Source organism: Vombatus ursinus, unplaced genomic scaffold (assembly GCF_900497805.2).
Source record: "Vombatus ursinus unplaced genomic scaffold, bare-nosed wombat genome assembly UNPS02014894.1, whole genome shotgun sequence".
Classification (NCBI taxonomy): Eukaryota; Metazoa; Chordata; class Mammalia; order Diprotodontia; family Vombatidae; genus Vombatus; species Vombatus ursinus.
The window spans coordinates 4,382,583-4,408,197 of NW_020954672.1; the positions used below are offsets into that span (position 1 = coordinate 4,382,583).

Below are 25,615 nucleotides of genomic sequence, written 5' to 3' on the forward strand. Positions count from 1 at the left end.
GGCAGCGGCGGCTCCTCTGCAGCAGCAGCAGCCGCCATGGCCAAGCCCAGCGCGGAGCTCACCCGCGAGCTGCAAGGTACGAGGGCGGGCGCTGCGGGCTCAGGAAAAGCCCCGTCCTGGAGCATCCCCGTTCCAGTGCATTTCTCTCCCCAGTACATCCCAGCCCCGGGTGCATCCCCCTCCCGCGTGCATCCCTCTCTTCCATGCATCCCAGTTCTGGTGCAACCCGCTGCTTCATGCATCGCGTTCCTCCATGCATTGCAACCCTAGTGCATTGCTGTCTCCAGCGCATCCTGGCCCCCCCTCCACCCCTCCCGACCGACCGGTGTTTCACCCCAGTCTGTACCTCCCTGTCCCCGGGCCGCCCAGCCCCGCCCCGCCCCTTCGTGACAGGTGCAGTTCCTTGCGTTCCCCTATTGGGCCCATCCAGAGCTTCTGGTCGTTGACCGGTCCCTTGGTCCATCCCCGGGGTTTTCTAGCTTTAAGATTCCTCCTTCTCAGCTGCCCCGGGCCTGGTCCGCCCAGGCAGACATAGGGAGCTGCCCCTGGTCCTGACTGCTGCGTCTGCTTCTATAATCCTTTACCCTGCCCCACCCCGGACTCCTCTAGAGCCCCTGGGACCGGATGGGTGGGGGCAGTGCCAGGGCGGAGTGGGTCGTAGAAGGGAAAGCAGAGAAGAGACGCGATTCTGGAGTTAAATTCTACTTCCTCGGCGCCCCCAGTGCCCACCACCGATTTCCTGTTCCCCTGCCCTTCCCCCAACCTGAAGCCGTTCCTTGTTAATATGCGTTCCTAGATAGCACTCAAAGTGAAGAGTAATCTTCAAACCCATCCCTCAGTCCTCTGGATCACTGGCCCAAGGACAGGACATGAGCTAGGAGATCCAACCAGGGCACATATAACCATTGGCAAAACATTGAAGAATAACCGAAACAGGAAGGCGTATAGACACACTGTACCCACACACTCCCACCTACACACATACACCATACATTTTTGAGAACTGAAAGGCATGGGACTTGAATGCACACTCACATGGGCACTACCTTACTCCATGTCCTCCTATATGGAATAACTCAAACTGATTTCCTGGTTTTTATCTCTCCATAATATTTCCCTAGCACATACTCATACCCACCACCCACTGGCAAGTAGTCACACTGACACCTTCAGTTAACATGCACTGGTGTTAACACAAATGTGAAGCAGTGGCTATATCCTCATACCAAACCAGTCCTAGGGACACACTACGCCCTCATATACACGGAGTAACATTGACTCATTGTTGTATGCAATGAATACTATTTAACACAGGTTGGAAAAAAGCTTCACACCCTCAGAAGTGCACAGACACACACACCCACACACAGTGACATAGTCTCACAATCTCTCTCTCTCTCTCTCTCTCTCTCTCTCTCTCTCTCTCTCTGTCTCTCACACACACACACACACACACAATCTTTGGGACATCCAATTGCCCAAGTTTGCTATGAAGTATAGACCCATCCAGATAATACCAAAGACTTAGCCCAGGGAAGGAGTGGTGTCTTTGCCCCTCTTTATCTCTTGGGTTTCCTGTCTCATTCCCTCATTATATCTTTCCCTCTTACCTGCTCCTGTCCTTGTCTTTGTTTCTCTCTTTTCTGGGTGCCCAGGGGAGGGGGCTTCAGTAAGGGTAAAGGGTATACTACTCTGAGCAGCAGCACTCACACCATGTTTCCCACTACCACCACCACTACCACAGAAAGCATCCGTCGATGCCTGAGTCGAGGGGCTGTGCACCAACAGCATCGGGTGAAACTGGAGACCAAGCCCAAGAAGTATGAAGACCGAGTGTTGGTGAGGGGGCGACGCTGGCAGAAGAGGGGCCAGGGTGGGTGAGAAAGGAACAGGGACAGGACTGAGAGCAGGAAGACTAAACTTGCATTTAATAATAACAGGAATCTCCATCATCCTCTCTGCTACTGGAGTTGTTCTGAGGATGCTTTCTGTGAGTCTACAGAAGATTAACCTATATCCCAATACTTTTATTCAGCAATTAAAAGCAGTTATTTCATTTATGCAATATTTCACAGAACATTAAATATGAAATAATAGCAAAAGACAACTTGCCCAGGAGTGTTTCTATCTGAATTCTATGGTCAAAAATTTTTAAAAACTAATTTAAATAATAAGAATAAAGGATAATAATGATGGAAATGAGGGGAGCTTATGGGAAGTGATGGAGACTAAGACTCAGTAAGGATTGTAAATGTAACATCCTTCAGCAAGCTAATTTTCTCTTCTCTCCACTCTAGGCTCTCACTGCCTGGCGCCTCCATCTCTTCCCTCTAAAAATCCCAGCTAAGGTGAGTTCAAAGAACTGGTGAGAGTAGGGTCAAGCCCCAAAGCTCTTCTAGACCAGCCCATACTCTTTCACCTGAACTGAACTAAGCTTCATCCATCCTTCCCTCATGCCCCAGGTGGAGAGCTCTTTCAATGTCCTAGAGATCCGAACCTTCAGCACTCTCAACCAGAACCAGGTAAGAGCAGAAAACTAAGCTGTAAAAATATAAGGGCTTATTGCTTACCCTCAGTATTCAGCAAGGCAATAAGCATTTATTAAGCACCTACTATGTGCCAGGCACTGTGCTAAGCACTGGGAATACAACGAAAGGCAAAAACATAGTTCCTGTCCTTGAGAAGCCCACAGTCTGATGGAGGGGGAGACAGCATACAGACCACCATGTGCATACAAAAATGTATGTAATCTCAGAGGGAAGGTGCTGTCAGTGGGAGACACTGGGAGAGTCATCTTACAGAAAGTGGAATTTGACCTGAGTCTTGAAGGAAGCCAGGAAAGAGGGAGAGCACTACACTTGTGGGGGCCAGCCAGTAAAAAGGAATCAGGAGATGGAATGTTGGGTTCGTGTAGTTTGTAGAGGAGAGTAAGGTATAAAAAGACTAGACTGGCATTGGCCAGGTTGTGAAGGGTTTTAAAAACCAAACTGTGGGGTTTATGTTTGGTCTTGGAGGAATTGAGGTGAAAAGTGGGGTGACTGAGGTTGGAGTTTTATTTAGGGGTCTGCCACCATATGTCTCTCCCCAGATCATGGTGGAGACAGAACGTGGTACTGTGAGCATGCGATTGCCGTCAGCAGAGAGTGTTGAGCAGGTGACCAGGCACGTGAGCACAGCACTAGCCAAGGTCTGCCCAGGCCCTGGGTGAGTCACAGATTCAAGAAGGCCCCCATGCTCTCAGGACAAAGCTGAGGAATTTGGATCACGGGCATTGCATCTACCTGTTATCTAGCAGAGATTCTGGAGCTGGGGTTTGGAAGGAGCTAAACAAAGCTCACGCAACCCCATTCTGGGTGGGGCACATTATTTCTCTAGGTGCCTGATCCGGCGTGGAAACCCTGAGACCCCTGAGGGGCCCCGGGACACGTCCCCCAACTCTGAGACCTCCACGTCTACCACCCACAGTGTCTGTGGTGAGAATAAGACATACTCTCTCCCCCCACCCCACCCCACCCCTATCCAAGGAGACACTTACCCTAAACCCAGCTTTGTCCCTGATCTTACCCACCCCAGTTTGTCTCTGGAAGCAGCTATGATACCCCATTAGCATGAGTATTGCAATCTGCTACATGCAAAACACTGTGAAGGACACAAAAAGGAAGAGACGTGATTACTACAGTAATGTATAATTATAGCTCATTATTATGGAGTATTTTACGAAATAATTTTCTTACAACAAGCAGCTTTTTATAGAATTCAGTTAACAGGCATTTGTTAAATGCTTACACTGTGCTAAGTTCTGGGGATAAAAAGACAAAATAAATCAAATAATACTTGCCCTCAAGGAGCTGACATTCTATTTATGTAATGGAAAAGAGTGTTGGACTTAGGGTGAGGAGAGACTTGGGTAGGGTTCCTGACTCTGATATGTATTAGCTGTGAGATGCTGAACAAATCACCTACCCTATATGAGCTTCAATTTCTTCATCTAAAATATTAGAATCATAATAACTTTAGTACCTACTTCATGCCAGGCATTGTGTCAAAGTAGATAGAGTCATCCTTAGTTTCAAGAAGTCTTGCTTCTGAGACATACTGGATATATAATCATGGATAAGTCACTTGGTCTCAGTTTCCCAAATGACTCTAAGACTATATGTCATTCAGTTAATAAGCATTTATTATAAGCACCAAGCACTGTACTAAACATTGGGGATACAAAGAAAGGCAAAAGACAGCCCTTGGCCTTGAGGAGTTCATAGTCTAATAGGGGAAACAACAAACAAATACAAATAAAAAGTTATATGCAGGATAAATAGAAAATAATTAACAAGGAAGACACTAGAATTAAGAGGGATTAGGAAAGGTTTCTTGTAGAAGGTAGGATTTTAACTGGAACTTGAAAGAAACCAGGGAAGCCAGGAGGTAGAGATGGGGAGGGAGAGTGTTCCATGCATGGGGGACAGTTGGTGAAAATGCCTGGATTAAGGAGATGAGCTTTGTTGAGGAATGTCAAGGAGGCCATTGTCACTGGATTGAAGAGTACATAGTGGGGTGTAAAGTTTAAGAAGGAGGGGACAGGGTATGAATGTCTAATAGGATTATGTATTTGATCCTAGAAGTGATAGGGGGTCACTGGAGTTTACTGAGTTGGGGGGGGGGTTGATGTGACATGCAGACCTGCTCTTTAGAAAAATCACTTTGACAGCTAAATGGAGGATAGACTGAAGAGGGGAGAGACTTGTGGCACGTATACTAACCAGTAGGCTATTGCAATATACCAAGTGTGAGGTGATGAGAGCCTGTAACAGGGTGGTGGCAGTATCAGAAGAAAGAATGGGGTGTATCTGGGAGATGTTGCAAAGGTAAATTTGCAGGCCTTGACAACAGATTGAATATGGGGGAGGTGGGGTGAGAGGTAATGAGGAGTTGAGGATGACATCCACTGGGGACTGAGAGGATGCCTTCAGTAGTAACAAGGGAGGTTTAGAAGAGGGGAGGGCTTAAGGGTACGGATAATGAGCCCAGCTTTGGACATGTTGAGTTTAAGATGTCTGCTGGACGTACAGTTTTTTTGTTTTGTTTTGTTTTGGTTTGGTTTTTTTGGTGAGGCAATTGGGGTTAAGTGACTTGCCCAGAGTCACACAGCTAAGTGAGTGTTATGTGTCTAAGGCTGAATGTGAGCTCAGGTCCTCCTGACTCCAGGGCCAGTACTCTATCCACTGCACTGCCTAGCTGCCCCTGGACATACAGTTTGAGATTTTTAATAGGCAGGTGGAAATTCAAGATTGCAGGTCAGCAGAGAGGTTAGGGCTGGATAGATAGATTTGAGAATCATCAGGATAGAGATGATAATAAATCGATAGGAGCTAATGAGATCACCAAATGAAACAGTACAGAGGAAGAAGAGAAGGCTCAGTACAGAGTTGTGGGACCCCCACAGTTAGTGGGCATGACTTGGATGAGGATCCAGCAAAGGAGATTGAGGGGGAGTGTCAGAAAGGTAGCAGGAGAACCAGGAGAAAGTAGTGTCCCAGAAACCTAGAGAGAAGAGTATTAAGGAGAAGAGGGTGGTCACCAGTGTCAAAGGCTACAGAAAGGTCAAGAAGAATGAGGATTGAGAAAAGGCCATTGGTTTGGCAACTGGTATTGTTGTTGTATGCCCTTCATTCTCGAAGAGAACCACTGACATCACTAGGGTGATGTCTTGATTTGTGAGTGAATTGGATTTAAGTGAGGTCATCAGCCTCACTTTCTCCTCCAGAGTCATCAGAGTCCAGTGGCAAGACGTAAGTCATGGTGATGGCCCATGATGCAATCTTTGGCAATCAGGAGATCATTGGTAACTTTGGAGAGGGCTGTTTTGATTGAGTGATGAGGTCAGAAGCCAGACAGTAAGGAATTAAGAAGAGAGTGAGAGGAAAAGAAATGGAGGCACCTACTGTGGAAGACCTTCCCACAGAGTTGCAGAATAATTATCACTATCAGGAACTGACTACATCAATGAAACCATAGACCTATACAAAAGCAAACTATTTGCCATGAGGACAGCATAATATAATATATGTAGAGTGCTTGGCAAGCCATCAGTATCAAATGTTGTTGTTAAAAATAATCCTGTGAGGTATGCAAATAGTACACATTTCAATATTTAATAATAATATTTAATGTAATGTAAATATTATATTAGTGACAAACTGAGGCTTGTCAAGATTAAGTAAATTGCCCAAGGTCACTAGTTGGAGATATGAGACGAAGACACAAAAGTCCTGACGTTTTGTAGGATTTTAGAGCTGAAAGGGACCTTAGAAGTTATCTAATCCAAACACCTCATTTTAGAGATGAGAGAACTGAGACCCGGGCATGTAGAATAGATTAGTCAATTTCCTACCAAGACAGTAGGCATACAATAGGGACTCAGTCTATTCCTTCATCAGGGTCATGGCAGTATCAGAGGACAGCTCTGGGTGAGGAACTTCCTCTCTCTGCATAGGTCTGCATTTTTCCTGGAATTTAGAGTCTATCCAAGTTACCTAGAGCTCACACAGCCAGTATGTGTCAGAGGCAGGACTGACACCTAGGTCTTTCTAGCTTTGAGACCCGTTGTCTGTTTTCAAACCTGGGTATTTCAAATTCATCACTCTTTCTTTACATCACACTGCTTGCATCCTCAACCCTGACCCCTTGCACCTACTTCTCCCCTGGAACCAACAAATGTCCCCACTCCATGAAGGTGGCTTCTCTGAGACTTATGCTGCTCTGTGTGACTACAATGGGCTGCACTGCCGAGAGGAGGTTCAATGGGTAAGTTGGGCTTCACTGGTTTCCAGATATAAGAAGGAGGGTTGGCGTATTTATGGGATCCAGGAGTAGAGAAGGAGGGAAGGGGAAGGAAACCAGGGAGGCTGAGATAGGGGTCAAGAGAGAGTTGGGGTTCATCTCCTTTAGGATGTGGACACAATCTATCATGCAGAGGACAACCGTGAGTTCAATCTTTTGGACTTCAGCCACTTGGAGAGCCGGTAAGCAGGTGGGGCAGCAGGGGGCGAGAATGGCCAGCCCCCATCTCTACATCCACACCCCACATTCCTCCTTGAGCTTTGCTACTTCTCCCATTGTGTCCCTTTTCTAGAAACTCAAAACCTGATTCCACCTTGACCCCAACATTTCTACCTACTGCCTGCCATCCCATCCAGGCTTCTTGCATTTCCTGCATTCCTTCCCCTGCTACTTTCCCCAGCCTGTCTATCCATCTCCCCTCTAGGGACCTGGCATTGATGGTGGCAGCCCTAGCTTACAACCAGTGGTTTACCAAACTCCATTGCAAGGATCTACGCCTGGTAGGCACCAGGATGGGCCAGCATGTGGGACGGGAAGGGAGAAACAGTGTTGCTTCCAGGCCCTTACCTCAGTGCCCCCCTTTTTCAGGGCTCAGAGGTTCTGGAACAGGTGCTACACACCCTGAGCAAGTCGGGGAGCTTAGAAGAACTGGTGCTGGACAATGCTGGCCTCAAGACGTGAGTCTCTGGAGGCTGGGAGTAGCTTCTTCCAAGCCAGAACACTCCCAGAGCTCTGGTTAGAAAGCCACAGAATGTTAGAGCTGGAAGGGACCTTAGAGTTCATCTAGTGAAGCACCCCACACCGCTATTTTACAGATGAAGGAACTAAGGCCCAAGGAGGTTAAATGGCTTACCTGTGGTCACACAGCTAGCCAGTAGAACTCAGATCTTCTGATTCCCAATCCAATGCTATTCCTCCTACACCTTGGCAGCAGGCTACTCACTTGCATATGATTTGCATGTAATTAATGCCAAATTGAGTGTCTGTGTTCCGGTGTAGCTCCTTTACGCTCAACTTTTATTGTTTCTGATTGCTCTATCCCAGCCTTAAAAATTCCTGGTTGGGTTTACATTGGTATGTGAAGTTTGAACTATAGCCCTAAAGGGGATTCTACCCAAGTTAGGTCTCCCTGCTCCCTCCCAGACATCTAGATTCTCTAAGACAGCTCCCTCTTGGGAATCCACCATTCACATGAGGCAAGATCAGTGGTTGAACCTGTACCCAGAGGCAGCAAGGTCACTAGGAAAGTTAGGAGTCAGGACCACAGAGATTACAGGGGATGGAGATGGGGGAGGGGGTGGGGAGGGCCACGTGTAATCCCAGCATGAGACAAAACCTTTCCTCTTTTTTCCCTGAAGGGACTTTGCCCAGAAACTGGCTGGGGTGTTTGGGGAGAATGGAAGCTGTGTGCTACATGCCCTGACTCTATCCCACAATCCCATCGAGGACAAAGGTGAAAGTTCCCAAGCTGGCTCCCCTTCAAAATTATGAAATCAGATCCCATTGCTGGCCCAGATCCCAATTCTGACTCCAGCTTGAGCCCTGATCCCAGTGCCAACAACCATATCCTTGACCCTAGCCCTAAATCCAAACCAGCTCCACTCTCCCCCATGTTTTATCTATCCATCACTCAGACAGGTCTTTTGTCCCCTCTTAGGTCTTCTCAGTCTAAGCCAGCAGCTCCTCTGCTTCCCTACAGGCCTCACCAAATTGTGCCTGTCCAAGACTGCCATCTCCCCTCGAGGTACAGAGGTACTCCCCTGTGAGAATAGCACAGGGCTGACCAGGGGTCAGGGGGTGGTTCTCATAGTGCTGAGCTCCTAGAACTGCCCAGACCTTTATGAGACTAACTTATCCTTCAAAAAAGACTCTGCTTTTGGAGTACTAAATCCTCGTTCCCTCCTAAAAGGTTAAGAAAACATGGCCACATTGCTGTGCCAGGGCCAGAGAGATGGCATGAGGAGAGTACCTATTTGAGGAGGATAGAGAGAAAGGGGAAAGGGGAGGGGGAGGGAAAGGGGATAACTGTGCCTGTTGTGGGTGGTAACCCAGCCAACTGTCCAACGTGGCCAGGGCTCCTAGCGCTGGGCCAGACCTTCGGTGCCAACCCAGCCTTTGCCAGTTCCCTACGCCACCTGGACCTGAGCAAGAATCCAGGGCTGCTCGCTACTGATGAAGCCAATGTGAGTTAAGGTCCAGCCACACTCCCCAAATCCTTCCCTACTTAAATAATAATCACTCACATTGACGCAGCACTTTTTAGGTTTGCAAAAGTTCCTTCTTCACAACAATCCTGTCAGGTGGGTAGTACAAGGAGTTTTTATACCCATTTTACAGATGAGGACACTGAGGCCCCACAAGGTTAATTGGCTTGCTCAAAGTCACCTAGCTAGTAAGTGACAGAGCTAGAACTTTAACCCAGGTCTTCCACCTCTAAGACTGGGGATCTTTCCATCATACCCATACCCCTCTGGAAAGAACCTAAAGTGTCTTCCCTGCCCACCTAGAGATCAGCCCCTGACCAAAGCAGGGAGTTGCAAAGACTGAGCCTCCTCTGTACTGTGGTCCCTGGGAAAAGGGGACCCCATATTTCCCACTCCAGCACCCCTTCCTGCCACCTTTCCTCCTTTGCTCTTGTCTCAGGTCCTCTATAGTTTCCTGGCTCAGCCTAATGCCCTGGTCCACGTGGATCTGTCTGGGACTGACTGCGCAATTGACTTGGTGAGAAGGACAACCCAGGAAAGGATAGGGAAAAGAAAGCAGGGGAGCCAGGCCCAAAGATGGGATCAGGGAAAGGGACACAGTCAGCAGAGGGGAGATGAGGGGAGCAGGGCCAGGACGTGTTACCCTCAGGCTTCCTACTTCTGGAGTGAGGGGGTTGGGGGAGAAATGGATTCACGGGGTAGTGAATTGCAGGGGAAGGGCATTTATAAGGGCCCAGCTGGAGTGATGAGGCAAAGGTAAAAAGTACAGTGGGAATTATTATATCCATTTTTATTATTATATAGATAGCCCAATCCCAGCTCTGCTACTTGCTACCCATGTGACTTTAGGCAAGTCATTTTAACCTCACTGGCTCTCAGTTTTTCTGTCTGTAAAATGAGGCACCTGAAGGTCCCTGCCATGTCTAAAGCTGTCATCTTCTGTTAGAGGTGGGACCTCAGCATGTGGGCTGGTAGATTCAGTGGGGTCTGGGGACTGGGCGAAATTAATAGTTTAAAGCTAGGTTCATTCCAATGGGTATGAGCTCTCCCGAGCTAAACTGAGAGGTCAAGACCATTCTGTACGGTGCCCCTTTCCTGGCTTACTCTCTCCCTTTCTCTCTCTCTCTCTCTCTCTCTCTCTCTCTCTCTCTCTCTCTCTCTCTCATAGCTGCTGGGTGCTCTTCTCCACGGCTGCTGCTCTCACTTAACCTACCTCAACGTGGCTCGAAACAGCTGCTCCCACAGGTGTCCTAGGGAGCAAGGCAGGGTGAAGTTGTGGGGGTCTATTAGAGGGAAATGGTTCTTGGGGGAGTAAGCTAGCAAGAATGCAGGTGGGGGTGCCCCACGTTACCCACCCATCCATGCCTCTTTGATCCTGTCTGTCTTCCTGCCATCCCCTCTGCCTGCCTCAGTTTCCTCAGCTACATAATGAAGCTAAGAACAGCACTAACCTCAGTGTTATTGTAAGGGACTCCCAGAATGATGTAGAGCTTAGAGCAGTGCATGGCATACAGTAGGTGCTTAATAAATGCCTGTTCCCTCCCTTCTCCAGCAGGAAGGGCCGAGAGGCTCCACCAGCCTTCAAGCAGTTTTTCAGCAGTGCTTATACGCTGAGCCACGTCAACCTGTCAGCTACACGTCTGCCTTTGGAAGCCCTCAGGTTGGGAACCACTGGCATGGGGAGCTGGGTGTGGGAGGGAGGGGAATGAGCCAAGGAAGACAGGATGGCTGGAAGCTGGAGTCCCACCATCCACCTCCCTGATGGTCATTCCCTTGCTCACAGGGCACTCCTACAGGGCCTCTCTCTCAACAGCCATCTCAGTGATCTTCATCTTGACCTGAGCAGTTGTGAGGTGAGAGACACTAAATGCTGACTCTGACCCACTCCCTTTCCTCTGACCTAGAACCCCCATCTATCCTGGTTCTATTGTGCCCCAGTTCTTAATGGTGTAGTAGAATGGATACAAGATTTCAAGTCAAAAGAACTAGATTTGAACACAGGCTCCATTCCTTACTCACTTTGTGACATCAGACAAATCGCTAAACCTCTCTGTGCCTCAGTTTCCTCATCTGTTTAAAAGAACAGTTGGACTAGCTGAGTTTTAAGTTCCCTTGCAGCTCTAAATATCTGATCCTATGTTGAGATCCAGGAGACTTCCATCCCCCTCCTTCTGTCTCATTCTATATCAGTCCATCAGCAAGTATTTACTAAGTGTCCACAATGAGCCAGGCACCATGCTCAGCTCCATTTCCTCCAATATCCAGTTGTCTGCCAAGGGCTGCCTCTCTAGCCCTGTATCCACCACTGCCTTCCACATGCCCATACCCATTACCTGTTGGTCTATTTCTATTATACCATTTACTAACTCTTCCCTTATCTCTCTTCAAGTTGGAAGTCTCAGAGTATCAGGGTTCCCCACCAGGGGGCAGAAGTGGCCATGGTTTGGGGTGCTCAGCTAGGGGATCTAAGGCCAGAGTTACCTCAAAGCCTAGAATAGGAAGGAGAAAGGCCTGGGGAGAATGGGCAAGGTTGGGTATGAGTTCTTTTAGGCCTTTTTTTTCCCTGATGATGGAGGTCCACACCTCAGGCAGTCCTTGGTGACTTAAATCTTATACTAGGCAAGGTTAGTGCTTCATTGTCCAGGGTTGGCATGGGCTGGACTAGGTGGAGGGACCTTGATTCTAGAGGTGTGACCCTTGGGTCTCTGGATTGACCCTCCCGTGGAAAGTCAAGGTCCCAGGACACACTGTCCCTGTTCCTCTGCAGCTTCGATCAGCAGGAGCCCAGGTCCTCCAGGAGCAACTCGGGGCTGTCAGCGCGGTGGGGAGTTTGGACGTGTCAGACAATGGTGAGAAGGGCAGGGGCCTGCCCGGGCCAAGGAAGGGGCACAATTCAGGCAGGGAAGTCGGAGCAGGGGAGGATTGTCGTAGTTCCCTTGACTGGCTACAGATGAGCCGGAGACCCAATCATCTCCTTGTGATTCTGACCCAGGGTTCGACTCTGATCTTCTGACATTAGTGCCCGCACTTGGCAAGAACAAATCCCTTAAGCACCTATTCTTGGGCAAGAACTTCAATGTCAAGGCCAAGTGAGTAACTTCTCCCCTCTCTTCTTGTCTCCAACAACCCCTGTGTGCCCACTTCCACCCTGGGGCCTAGGTATCTCCCCTAAAGATCTACCCTGTTCACCCAGGTTTATCTCGGACTCTAGCTTCTTTTCATGTTTTCACCTCCTTTTTCTCCTCTCTAGCCTCCATATAACAAGAATAATGCCAAATGGTTGTATGGTGTTTTGTGGTTTACAAAGTACTCACACACACACAGTCTCATTTATTCCTCTCAACAACCTTGTGACATGAGTAGGGAAAGTAATATCCCCATTTTTATAGATTTGCTGCCTTCCTACCCCACCCCAAAGGGCATGATGTTTCCCTCCTATGTCCCCTCTATATTTTCTCCCTCTACCTCTTACCATTTGAGCCCTGTCATTACCCCCCAGGACCCTGGAAGAAATCCTTCATAAACTTGTGCAGCTGATTCAGGAAGAGGATTGTGTGAGTGACAGGGACCCAAGCTATTGGTGCAGTGGGCGGGGGCAGGGGGAACTGAAGAGGAATGAGATGGGAGAGTGGGATGGGTCTGATACCAAATCTCCCTCCTCCCCACCCCCCCAAAAAAACTAGTCCCTGCAGTCACTCTCAGTGGCCGACTCAAGGCTGAAACTTCGAACCAGCATTCTCATCAATGCCCTGGGCAGCAACACTTGTCTGGCCAAGGTGGACCTGAGTGGCAACGGCATGGAGGACATTGGGGCCAAGATGCTGTCTAAGGCCCTGCAGATCAACTCTTCCCTCCGGTGAAGGCTCAAATTCCCTCCTCCCTGAGGCCCCTAATACCCTGTGCCTTAGCTACCCTACTTTTAAGGCTCTGTCTGCACATTAACCTGTACTCCGAAGACCCCAAATTCTAAGAGACCTCATCCCTGGAGCAGCTGACAGAATCCTTTCTTCCTCAACCCCTAGAGAATCTATTAGTCAGGAATGGGGGACTCACAGAAGGGTTGCAGTCTGTCCCCAGTATCTATAGCTCATCTCTCACCACCCTCCCAGAAGCAGGGCGCCACCCAACCCAGGTCCCCAAAAGTAGGAATGACAAACTTGGTTCCCCACCTCTTCCTCCCCCTATCCGCTACCCCAGGACTATCTTGTGGGACCGGAACAATACTTCAGCCCTGGGCTTTCTGGACATTGCAAGGGCCCTGGAGAGGTGAGCATGTTCTGATCCCAGATGGCCAGACCTTGGCCATGCCCGAGCCACCCCACGGTAATCCTTCCCCTGCTGCTAATCTGCAGTACTCCTTGGGTATTTGGGGGTGGGGTGAAGGCAGAGCACTTAGATGGGGAAAAGGAAAGGTCCTTCACCCAGAAGAGCAGACAGAAAAAGGGACAAGAGTGAGAAGCTTGGAGCAGGATTGGGAAGGGGAGGTAGCGGGTTTAAGGATATGAGCTACCCTCCCCTTTATATCTCCCTCAATGTTTCCCTCTTGGCTCTTCCCACAGCAACCACACACTTCGCTTCATGTCCTTCCCTGTGAGCGACATCTCCCAGGCATATCGCAATGCCCCAGAGCGCACCGAGGATGTCTGGCAGAAGGTGGAAGGATCTGGTGGGGTGGGATTCCAGGGCCAGGTAGAAGTCAGGGCAGGGTCAAGGAGGGTGTAGCTGGAGCAGGGAGGGGTATGGTGAAGGGAGTAGGCTAGAGGAGCCTCTTAGCTTGGGTGGCCTCCTTGCCCTGACCCTCTGGCCCTCCCCTCACCCCTGGCATCTCTAGATCCAATGGTGCCTTGTCCGGAATAACCACTCGCAGACCTGTCCGCAGGAGCAGGCATTCAGACTGCAGCAGGGCCTTGTCACCAGCAGTGCTGAGCAAGTAAATGCTTCCCTCTGGTCACCTATAGGGGGCATGGGGCTAGAGTATGTGGGGAAACACAAGAATACACAAAAACATGGGAGGGGAAAGAGGGGAAAATGGGAGCATACATTCAGATACACAGAGACCTTCAGGCTCCCACTATCCTGAGCTTCATGGAATAGTGATTAAAAAAATGACAACAGCCTACCCAGAGGACGCCCCACCACCACCACCACCACCACCACCACCACCACCATGTTATGTCACAGCCCTCCAGAGTGGAAAGGACAAAAAGAACCTTTCCAGACTCATGAGTCATCTGCCCCAAAGGGAGGTCAGAGGGCTCCTGGTCCCTATGGAGTTTGGGGGGCAGCCCTTGGCTCACTCATTCCCCCTTCCTACCCTGTGCCTCCCTGACACTCCCCCTGCTGGGCCCTGGCCCAGATGCTACAGCGGCTGTGTGGGCGAGTCCAGGAGGAGGTTCGGGCACTGCGGTTGTGCCCCCTGGAGCCAGTACAAGATGAACTGCTTTACGCCAGAGACCTCATCAAGGATGCCAAGAACTCCCGGGCGGTGAGCATCCCCACTCTGCACTCCACAGCTGGGCCTTTGCCAACTAGCACCAAACCCCAGCAGATGCCACCCACCCTGTCCCCACAGCCCGGGCTCCTGACCTCAGCCTCCTCCATGCCCCACCAGCTCCTCTCTTCCCCTTGCCCAAAGTACCAGAGATGGACAGTCAAAGCAAACCCCAAGAAAGCATCTGGAGCCAGATCTAAGACCTTCCCTTCACCCCAACAGCACCTCCAGTGTTGCTCCCCTCCATGTGCTCTCCTCCAAGTCCCAAGCTCTGCTGACTGAAACAGAGCCAGTTTTTGGCCTCTTAACCAGTGTCCCCTCCCCCTAGCTATTCCCAAGCCTTTATGAGTTGGGCCACGTCCTAGCCAGTGATGGGCCTGTCCGGCAGAGACTGGAGTCAGTGGCCAGTGAGGTGTCCAAGGCTGTGGACAAGGAGCTGCAGGTAAGTACTGAGGGACCAAAACCTAGTCCTGAGCCTGTTTGAGAGTAGGGCAGACCTGTCATACTCACCCAGAGGACAGGAAACCCCAGCACGTATCCCAGGGGGATCCCACTGTTGAACAGAAGGTACCAGGAAAACAAAAAAAAAAAGGTAGATGGGAGACCCCAGCACCAAACCGTATCTGAAATCCTTTCCTGGGTCTCAGGCTCCAAACCCTCCATTTTGGATTTTAGCTTCACACACCCTTCTGAATGCTGATATGATTGGAGGGGAGGGAAAGCAGGGGATAATAGGTCATAGATTTAGAGCTGGAAGGGCCCTTAGGAGTCCCATCCCTACCACCACCCCACCACCATCTTACAGAAAAATTGCTGAGACCAAGAGAGATTGAGTGATTTGCCCATGGTCGTCACTTGAGTAATAAATAATAGAACCAGAATTTGAACCCAGGTATTCTGATTCGAAACGTATTTTTCCAGCGTATTCTGCAGTTTTTATTCCTCCTCTCCATCTCTCTGTCTCTGTCGTTCTCCCTCCCTTTCCCCCCCCTTTCTTCTTCCCTCCTCCCTCCCTTTCTCCATCGGTCTCTATCTCTGTCTTTCTGTCTCTCTCTCTCTTTCCCTCTCCCTCCCTTTCTCTGTCTCTCCTTCCCTCTCTGGCTCTCTTTCTCTGTGTCCCTCCCTCCCTCTCTTCATCTCTCTGTCTGTCTCTGTCTCTTTCTTTGTGTCCCTCCCTCTCTCTTTGTCTTCTCCTCCCTCTCTCTCCCTTTTTCTCATAGTCTTTCTCTCCCTCTCTCTCTTCCCTCCCTCCCCCACCTTCTCTCTAGCACACACACAGTATCACAGTATTGTGTAGTAAAAAAAGTACTGAGATTAAGGACCACCTCTGCTGGCTATACTAGATCTATAACCATAGACAAGTTGCAACCTGTCTGAGCTGCATTTTTCCCTCTGTGGACTCTGGCCCTTCTGTCTCCCCACCCCAGGTGATCCTGGAGTCAATGGTCAGCCTGACCCAGGAGCTGTGCCCAGTAGCAATGCGAGTGGCTGAAGGCCACAACAAGATGCTGAGCAGCGTGGCAGAACGGGTCACTGTGCCTAGGAACTTCATCCGTGGGGCCCTGCTAGAGCAGGCAGGGCAGGACATTCAGAATAAACTAGAGTAAGCTCCTTCAGGGATGGGGGGGCAAGTTAGGGAAGTTGCAGCTGGGGGGCCTGGCAGTAAGGGAGACAAGCATGAGCAGATTAAATAATCAAACCTGAGTACTTAGGGGAGAGGGGGCCCTGGACTGCTCTCAACAATGAATAATGAATGAGTAAAATCTCCATTAAAAATAATAAATCATTAACTGATTTTAATGTTCCTACCTAGAGCTGGATATAACTTCTAACAGAATAGGCCTAGAAATCTGAATGCTGGGTTTCTAAAGCCAGGGTCTCTTTCTGTCTTGGCATCTGCAACCAGCTAATTTGACCTTTATCTCTGTTTGGGATCTGGGGATAGTGAGGTCCCAAGGGTGTCAGAGTGAGGGGGCAGTGGGTGGCTGTGCTGATCCCCCAAGTGTGTCCACAGTGAGGTGAAGCTCTCGGTCGTCACCTACTTGACCAACTCCATAGTGGATGAGATTCTGCAGGAGCTGTACCACTCTCATAAGAGTCTGGTGAGGATCTATGCCCTGGAGGGACACCTAGGCATGCCAACCTAGGCCAAACCTACCTTCTAGCCTGGCCCTGGCCATATCCCTGCCCCTACAATGTCCCATTGACTTGCTGCCTGGCAACATTTCCTCCCCAAGGATCTTGGGTAATGGACTGGTTCCTTGAGATTGACATTCAGAAAAGAACAGGGCCTAAGGAGCTTCCCCTGTACAAGGGGGTCAGCCTTCTGCCCCCCATCCTTATCCTTCCCAGGCCCGTCACCTAGCCCAGTTGAGGACCCTCTCAGAGCAACCAGGCGGAGGAGGCCCAGGGCACGAACTGTCCTCCCAGGCCCGGGGCCGGGGCCGGGGCCATGACCATGAAGAGACCACAGATGATGAGCTCGGGACCAACATCGTGAGCCTCGCACTGAACCCTGTGTGCCCCTGATGTGGACTTGTCCATTCCCAGCCCCTTCTGCCCCACCAGCTTTGTCCCATGTCATCTCTGTAGCTTCCCCCTTCCTTTCTGGATTCTGCTCCCCACTCCATCCCACCAGTTCTAACCTCATCCCATAGCCCTGTCTTATCCCGTCTTCTACTTTCCTCCCCCTGATTTCCCTGTCCTCCTGCCCCCTACTACTCCTCAGCTCTGTAGGGAGTGGGGAAACGGGAAGAGCTATGAGGAGGCCATGCCTTTGTTCCTGTGAAGAGTGGGGGGCTCTGGACAGGGATTCTGAAGGACTGTAGTGTTCTAACCCTGCCCTTCCCCTCAGGATACCATGGCTATCAAAAAACAGAAACGTTGCCGCAAGATCCGGCCTGTATCTGCCTTCATCAGTGAGTCACTCCCACCCCTAACCTACCTCCCTTCCCACTCCCACCACCCCTATGTCCCCTTTTCTCAGTACCTCTTTCCCTGCCCCCTTTTCTTTGCATCTCCATCTTCTACTGTGCCCCAGTTTCTTCCTTTCTCCCTAACCATCCAACCCAACTCCCCAACCCCTAGCCTTTCTAACACAGCTATTCCCACAGGTGGGAGTCCACAGGACATGGAGGGCCAGCTGGGGGGGCTGGGGGTACCCCCAGGCTGGTTCTCAGCCCTAGGGGGCAATCAGCCCGCCCCCAGTGGCTCCTGGGAGGGCCTGTCAGAGCTGCCTACCCATGGCTACAAACTGAGGCATCAGACACAAGGACGGCCCAGGCCCCCCAGGACCACCCCCCCAGGGCCTGGCAGGCCCAGCGTGAGTCCCTGGGGGCCTTTCAGGGGAACATGACAGTCTTTAGCAACTTAGTAACTCCAGACCTAAGTGTTCTGGCTTTAAAGCCCCAAATTCCAGAGCCCCCAGCCTCCCTAGTTGAGGCCCATGAATAACTAGAGCAGAAAGTCCTAATTCTAACAGAGATGAGTATGAGCCAAAAAGACCAAAGATGGAAAACTATTGCCTAGCAGTTAGTAGTGGAAAGCAGTTTCTCTCACCTGAGGCAAAAGGCAGCAAACAACCTAATACAGTAGAAAAAGCAATAGATTTGGAGTCAGGGGATGCTGGGGTCTCCTGACTCAGCTACTTCCCGCTGTGTGATCTTGGGTATCATTTCATCTTCCAGGGTCATAGTTTCTTCACTGGTAAAATTGAGAGGTTGAGGTCCCTTCCTCAACCTTTAGTCTTAATTCTTTAGTTCTAATGGTCTTCAGTCCCATAAACCGGGTCGGGGTGGGGGTCGGGGAGTATAGACAAAGCTTCCGGGTTTCTTTGGTGCCCAAGAAAGGACAAGAGCCTGAGTCTAATCAGGAAGTTCCTGTGTGGACTGGAAGGCAAGCTAAGATGGTGGTCACTTTCCCAGCAGGCACCAGGACCTGGGACCCGACAAGAGAATGGGACGGCCACTCGACTGGATGAGGGGCTGGAGGATTTCTTTAGTCGGAGGGTCATGGATGAAAGTTCCAGGTGTGCCCCACGTAGGGGAAGGGTTAAGCTGCCCAATTCATTCCCATAGACAGCTCTGCCTGCTCCCTCAGAAGTGCCTCCTACCCCCACCCCATTCAAGGGTTTCCCCAAGAGTAGCATTTCACAACCCAAACTATACTATATGTAACTAAGATGTTTTGGAACCAAAAGTTCTAAAACCTGACTGTGAATTATAGTCTCAGGCAGAACTGGTTTTATACACAGAAATTTAGTATCCAAATTCTCTGCAGCTCCTACATAGAAGCTCTCAGAAGTTCATTGGCAGGGGCCAAGAAGAAGGAGGGAAACAGATGCGAGGGAGAAAGAGTCAGGGAGGATGAAGCCATTTTAAAAACCTGTAGGTTATAAGTAGTAAAAGATCTTTGGTAGCAGAAGTTCTGAAGATTGTTTTTAAAAAATGCTACAGAACTGAGTCTGAGAAAGTCCTCCCCAGGTTCTTAGGGGACCCATTCCATATAATTTTCTCAAAATTCTTCCCTCCAGAGCCCACATATCTGGGATATTTCAGCCCCTTTCTCCTTCATCCCCAACTTTCATTATTTATTCTGTGGATCCCTATTCACATTCCCTAGAAGGCTCACAACCTTAAAAGAAAGTCTCCACTCAGATACCAGAAACAATGACTGGCCAGACACAGGTAGAGTGAAGAAGAAAAGCCCCAAAGCACAGGTTGCCTGTGACAGTGGAGTGTACCAATAGGCACCTAATAACAACTCTGACAACACACATTTGTGTGGCGCTCTAAGGTTTTCAGGACACTGGACTCCTGAGCAAGGCAGTGATGTTTGATCATAAAGCCAAGTGGTCATCTGGCCATTATCTTTGGCACTGGTCAGATCATTACCAGAGGCCTAGGCCAGCTGAACAAAGACAAGGCCTGAAAAACTTGAAGAGGGCTGAGAGGAGTATCTTAGAGACATTAGAGAGAAGGAAAAATCAAACCTGGAAAGAATAGACAGCTTGGAGATAAGAAGCCAAAGGGTCACCTGAAGGCTCCAGTTCTCTGAAAGGTTCATTACACCATCTCCACTGAGTGACCAGAAGCAAGAGATCTAAACTACCTAAAGAGACCTTTAGGTCAGATATAAGGAAGAACTTCCCAGCAAAAAGGAGTTCCAGGGAGACAGAAGCCCAGGGGCAGCTAGGTGGCGCAGTGGATAGAGCACTGGCCCTGGAGTCAGGAGGACCTGAATTCAAATCCAGCCTCAGACACATAATACTTACTAGCTGTGTGATCTTGGGCTAGTCACTTAACCCCAATTGCCTCACCAAAAAACAGACAGAAGACCAGACAGAAAAAAATTTGTACCATGTGAACATTGCATCTGTGAGGCATGTCACATGTAGTCCTCCCCTCTCTTCAGCTATCCCCGGACCTTGAGGACAGTTCGCCCAGGCCCAGGTCCTGCAGAGCCCCCGCTGCCCCCACTCCAGAAGAAGAGACGACGAGGCCTGTTTCACTTCCGGCGCCCCCGGAGCTTCAAGGGGGAGAGGGGACCAGGATCCCCGACCCCTGGGCTCCTCCTGCCCCCACCTCCTCCCCCACCCCCAACTGAGGAGAGCCCTCCCACCCCAGATCCCCCAAGCCTTGGCGATAATTCCACCCCCTGCTGGAGTCCCGAGGAGGAAAGCGGCCCCCTCCCAGGGTTGGGGGGGAGTCGGGCACCCTCCTTCAGAAGAAAGCAGGTAAGATAGAAAGTCCAACCTGTCCCTGCCCTATACACCCATTTTAGAAGTTAATAATGGAAGAAGTCCAGGGGTAAAAGCGGGTGGGGGGCAAAGCCAAGGACCTGCTGGGAGTACTGTCTAAAAAAAAAAAATGAGGATTGAGTGAAGGGCAAGTGAGGAGAGGATCTCTGAGTGTTGGTGGACAGCTCTTCCAGGGAAAGTTGGAGTTGTTTACCCCAGAACCAGTGTTGGCAGCAGGGTCTTCCTTCCTCATCCAAAGGTGGGGTCTTATTCCAGGGCATGGAGGGGGCAGAGCCAGGGGAAGGAGTCCTAATATCTGGAGTGATGCAGCCAACAAGGGTTCATGGAATTGCCCTTCCTGGGATGGGTCGAGCCAAGGGCTGGAGCTTTGATGGGAAGCAAGAGGTGAGAAAATCTGAGGGCTATAAGGAGCTAGGGGAGGGAGGGAGGCATCTGTCTCCTTTCCCCCACAAAGTCTGAGGGGTCACCCTTAAGCTCTCCCTCTTCATGTTACTACTCCAACTCCCAGCTCTCATTTCAGGGTACAGACACTGACCTGGAAAACAGTGTCCAACCTTGGCAGAGACGGCGCTCTTCTGACGATGCAGGTGAAAGAAGAGTTACTTCTTCTCCTCTCCCACTCTACCCAGCCTCTTCTGACCCTACAACCTCCTTTCCCCTCTCCCCTACAGGGCCTGGGTCCTGGAAGCCACCTCCACCTGCCCAGAGCACCAAACCAAGTTTCAGCGCCATGCGTCGAGCAGAGGCTACATGGCACATAGGTATGGGCAGCTTCCTTAGTCAGTCAGCAAAATTGGCTGAGCTACGTGCCAGGTGTTGGGTTGGGGAGTAGGTGGAGGACAGAGATAAAAAAGGAGCAAAAGACTTGTCTTTAAAGAGTTTACAGTCCAGTTGGTGGGACAAGGCATAAACATATTAAAAAGACTAGGTTATTTAGAAAACACCAAATGCACAAAGGTATAAAAATCTCTCACAAAGGGAATTTTGTAAAACAAAGTCATTGATTTGTTTTGTAGAGCAAAGCTGTTGCCGTGTGAGTAACTTAAACTAATAATGCTTTGGAAATCATATTATAATGCATTCAGTACAACAAATGATCCCATACAGCAAATGCTTTCTTTGGTCTTTATCCTTGCATCAGTCATTCTATGAAGAAAACACTTGATTGGATGTTTTTTGAGTTGTAGTTGGGGAAAGGAGAGCCAGAGTCCAGCCTTTGGTCTTTCTGTGAAGAGCCGCTCACACATCATTGAGCTCCCTTCAGTTTTCCCCACCTCGAACATTTCGCTACCCTGTTCTCCCCAAACCTCTCACCTAAAGTACACACTTCACAAGATCTGAGAGTTGGTGTAGTAAGGGAAGCAGCATACACTGAGAGAAGGCTAGATAAAATATGCAGCGTCCACATTTGGTACTAGTCCTAGCTCTGCTACTAGTAGTGTAACCTTTAGCAATTGACCACCTCTCTAGTCTTCAGGTTTCTCATCCGAGGAGACAGAAGATACCTCATGAGCTTTCCAGTTCCAAAGTTTTATGATTCTATATTATTTGGGGAAGAAAAGTAGAGGTGGGGCAATGGATGTTAGGAAGGTCAGAGAAGAGGGAATGGTATGTGATATCTTCCCTCCTTCCCCTACGAGGTTCACAGTACTTCTTTTCATAACCTATTTAACTAATAACTTCATTGAACATATTTCACCTTCAACTCCTTTAAGCTAGGGCATGTAATTCCAACAATGTATTCATTTTAACAGAATTCCACTCTAAGAAAATAATGCATTTATCCAAGAGATTATGTTAAATGAGCTTTTCTTCCCCTGTAGCGTAAATTGAGTATGTATGTGTATGTGTGTATATGTACGTATGTATACATATATGCTGAAGGGATGCAGAGAGATCAGTCCAATCCAACAAACAGTTAGGGGACTACTGTGTGCAAGGCAGCAAGGTCTATGAGCCTCCAATACAATATAGCAAACGTTTATTAAATGCCTACTGTGTATAGGGTGCTGTGCTGGGTGCAAGGGAGATGCAAAGCTTGGAAAGATTATGGTGCTTGTCCTCAAAAAGCTTACAATCTAGTAAGGTGATAAGATGCAAACCCAAAGAAATACACAGTAGTATATGATAGGTACATTAGAATGAGACAAAACTAAATGCTATATGCCAGTTGAGGGGAAAGGTCAGAAACAACTCAGGTTGATCAGGGAAGGCTTCCTGAAGGTGGTGTCAATGGAGACAAGCCACTGACCACTGCCAGATTTTTGAGTTGTATCTGTTGCATTAGAATACCCTTCTCTGAAGTTTCTCATTGAACTATTACTGCCTCCCTTGCGCTCCACCACCAGCAGTGACACATAGAGAGGTTAAAGCCTAGGAGGTAGGTGCTCAGAGAATCATAGATTTATAGATAGATTTAGGAACTAGAAATCACCTAGACTAGACCTAATGACCCTGTACTTTGAACCAAAAGATCTGGGCTCAAGCCCTAGCTCTGACATTTAGAGATTATAAATTCTTCTGCTAGACTGGGGATTCCTTGAAGGCAAAAACTCCCTTAATCTAACTTGTCTGTGTTCCCCAGAGCCTAGCACAGTGGACATTGAATCTAGGTTTGTTTTATATTGTATTTCTGTAACTGGGCAAGTAATTTCATCTTATTAAACCTCAATTGCATCATTTGTAGAATGGGGATAATAGTACTTGCCTTACCTACTTACACATAGTAGTTACAAGAAAAGTGCTTTGGAAGCTACATAAAGCTATAAAAATGTGAGTCATCATCATCATCATCATTGTTACTGTTATTAGCTACTCTTCCTTCTCTCCCACAAACACAGTAGACCAAGATCAGGCCAAACTAGTTCTAAGTCTCTGGTAGGGCTGTATTCCCAGCACTTCAGCTAGAGTAATAGTCTCCATCCCAGGGCTCAGATCATTTGAAAGTATTTCCAGTTAAGCATCTAGAATAAATCCTTGCACATATTTCTTGAAAGCCCAGAGGCTGTTTTCCTTCCCTGACCCACAATCACTTTTCTTAGGACCAGGTGTCAACTAAACATACCCTTAGCATGTTGACGCCGTCTGCTGGAGAGCTAGCAGGTACCTCTAGAAAAAAACGAGTCCCCAGCCTGAAGAAAGAAAGGCATGTGGACAATAGCAAGCTGTCTGTCTTTAAGCTGCCATCTACCACCACAATTACAGCCATCCTCCATACCAACTCCTACCATTGAGCATAAAGCCACTGAGGGAATTGGGGGCGGGGGAGGAAGGGGGAGAGAGAGCGGTTGAAGACCCATCCCACAAAGGCTGTAAATTCCACAGAAGCAGAAATGAGCTGAATTGATTGGCATACATCGTTCTAGGACCAGCAGCCTTGGGGCAGCTAGGTGGTGCGATGGATAGAGCGCCGGCCCTGAAGTCAGGAGGACCTGAGTTCAAATCCGGCCTCAGACACATAATACTTATTAGCTGTGTGATCTTGGGCAAGTCACTTAACCCCAATTGCCTAAAATAAAATAAAATAGAACCAGCAGCCTGGTGAGTGGCCCATAGAATTAATGTGAGCTATTTGAGAGGGGCAACCCCAGTTATTTCTAGGGTCTCTGGCTCTTCATTGGTAGATTTTGGGGTCCCTGGCTCTTTCCTGGTAGGTTCTGAGGTGCTTAGCTCTGCCCTGTTAGCTTCTGGGGTTTTTGACTGAGCCCTGGTAGGTTCTAGAGTTCCTGGCTGGGCCTGGTAGGTTCCAGAGTCTGTGGCTCCAGTGGGAAGGTTATGCATGTGGTCAGGCCCTTTCCTTCCCTCTGAATCCAGAGTTGGCATATTCCATGCAGCCCTTAAGCAGGATGAGACCCAGGATTGGGGGACTTTGGAGGCAGGGCAAGTAGCAGGATGATGCCAAGAGGAAACAGAAGGAATTGGGGGCTGAATTCCTTAGACCATCTCTGTGTGGAGCAGCGATGTTTGATAGGAAGGAACAAGTGTGGGCTTTGAGGAAGCAGCAGGAGTAAAGGGATGGCTAAGGAGGAGACAACTGACAGATTCTCCTGGCTTCCTGTTCCCCCCCCAGCTGAGGAAAGTGCCCCCAACAACAGCAGGCAGAGCCCCAGCCCAGCCTCTGCTGAAGGGGAGGGAGAAGAGGGAGTCCTGCTCTCAGAGAGGGAGATTCTGGCCCGAAGCACCAAGGTAAGAGCAGGGGGAGACAGGAGGGGGACAAGGGCCTGTGAGGAACTGGGGCTGACATAATTTGGTGTCCCCCACCTTCAGGATCTCCTTGTAGCTCCTCGACCCCCCAAGCCAGTAGCCGTGCCCCGGGGCCGGAGGCCTCCACTGGAGGCAGGGGGCAGGGAGGATGCTGAGGCCCCAACTGCCACCAAGCCCCGGCAGAGGCTGGGTTCTCATCGAGATCAGGAGGAGCCAGAGGCCCAAGGTAAAGGATGAGGTTGGGGGCAATGGACCAACTGAGAGGGGGAGGGAAGAGTTTACAAGATGGGCTGGGGCATATCTTAAGAGAGCTGACTCCAGCTTGGGGGATCTAGAGGTCCCTTCCCATCTGCTCCAGGTACCCCAAACCTAGAAGAGGAGGAATGGGAACTCTGGACTACCATCTTGTGTAGCAGCTGGGTTCTGGCAGGAGGCGCGAGACCAAAGTGACCTTGAATAGCATAGGGAATGAACCCAATACCCGCTGGGGTTTGAATTCTTATTTCAGGACTTCCCAGTGTGGGGCGAAGAGCAGCCCCTTTGAAGCCCAAGAGGACTCGGAGAGCACAGTCCTGTGACAAACTGGAACCTGACCGGAGCAGACCCCCGGACCCTGCAGGTTCAGGGGGAGAGGGTGAGTGGGACATGGGAATACCCCAACACCCCACAAGCCCCTAGTCCTCTGCCCTGATCTAGCACTGTCTGTCAGCCAGCTGACCTGGCTCCTTCTCCCACCATGCCTCGCCTTGCTACCCTTTCCATCCCGAACGTAACCCTTCCTGTGGTTTGTCTCCTGCAGGAACCAGTGAACTTGGAACAGACTGATACTACCCTCAGTGAACCTTCTTCCCACCCCCCATTCCCCCTCCCCCAGCCATGTGCCTAACAGAGACTCAGATGTCCCCTTCCCGCAGCATCTCCAGGCTCCTCCTGCCTGACCCCTTAGGGGCAGGGGAGGGGAGGGGAGAGTTTGGAAGAGATCTCCTTAGTGGGAAGGGGGATTGTCTCTGTCTCTCCTCCTCTGGTGGTGGGGGGAGGGAGAAGCTTTTTCTCCCTCCTCATGGGTGGGGTTGGGGGGTGGATCTTTGTCCCTCTACCCCCAGGGGGATCTCTCTTAAG

General features: G+C 49.7%; 1 protein-coding gene across 8 annotated transcripts; it reads left to right on the forward strand.

The window, feature by feature from the left end:
* On the forward strand, positions 1-25,615 carry CARMIL3 (capping protein regulator and myosin 1 linker 3). 8 transcript variants are annotated; one of them, XM_027843214.1, is made up of 40 exons: positions 1-76; positions 1,745-1,839; positions 2,298-2,348; positions 2,463-2,522; positions 3,089-3,204; positions 3,376-3,473; positions 6,734-6,804; positions 6,949-7,022; positions 7,265-7,340; positions 7,429-7,517; positions 8,199-8,293; positions 8,498-8,584; positions 8,914-9,023; positions 9,484-9,561; positions 10,213-10,289; positions 10,597-10,704; positions 10,828-10,897; positions 11,812-11,893; positions 12,037-12,133; positions 12,544-12,598; positions 12,728-12,900; positions 13,242-13,310; positions 13,604-13,697; positions 13,876-13,974; positions 14,401-14,529; positions 14,864-14,977; positions 15,963-16,138; positions 16,550-16,637; positions 16,888-17,031; positions 17,390-17,453; positions 17,649-17,857; positions 18,459-18,562; positions 19,948-20,269; positions 20,549-20,677; positions 20,802-20,880; positions 20,965-21,054; positions 24,363-24,478; positions 24,560-24,722; positions 25,005-25,130; positions 25,296-25,615. In XM_027843214.1, exons 1-40 carry the CDS (start codon positions 37-39, stop codon positions 25,319-25,321), a joined length of 4,143 nt encoding a protein of 1,380 aa, XP_027699015.1. In that variant the 5' UTR covers positions 1-36; the 3' UTR covers positions 25,322-25,615. The 8 variants fall into 8 exon arrangements, with proteins under 8 accessions (XP_027699015.1, XP_027699016.1, XP_027699019.1 ...); XM_027843215.1 differs by having other exon boundaries at positions 10,600-10,704; XM_027843218.1 differs by having other exon boundaries at positions 10,600-10,704; positions 20,814-20,880.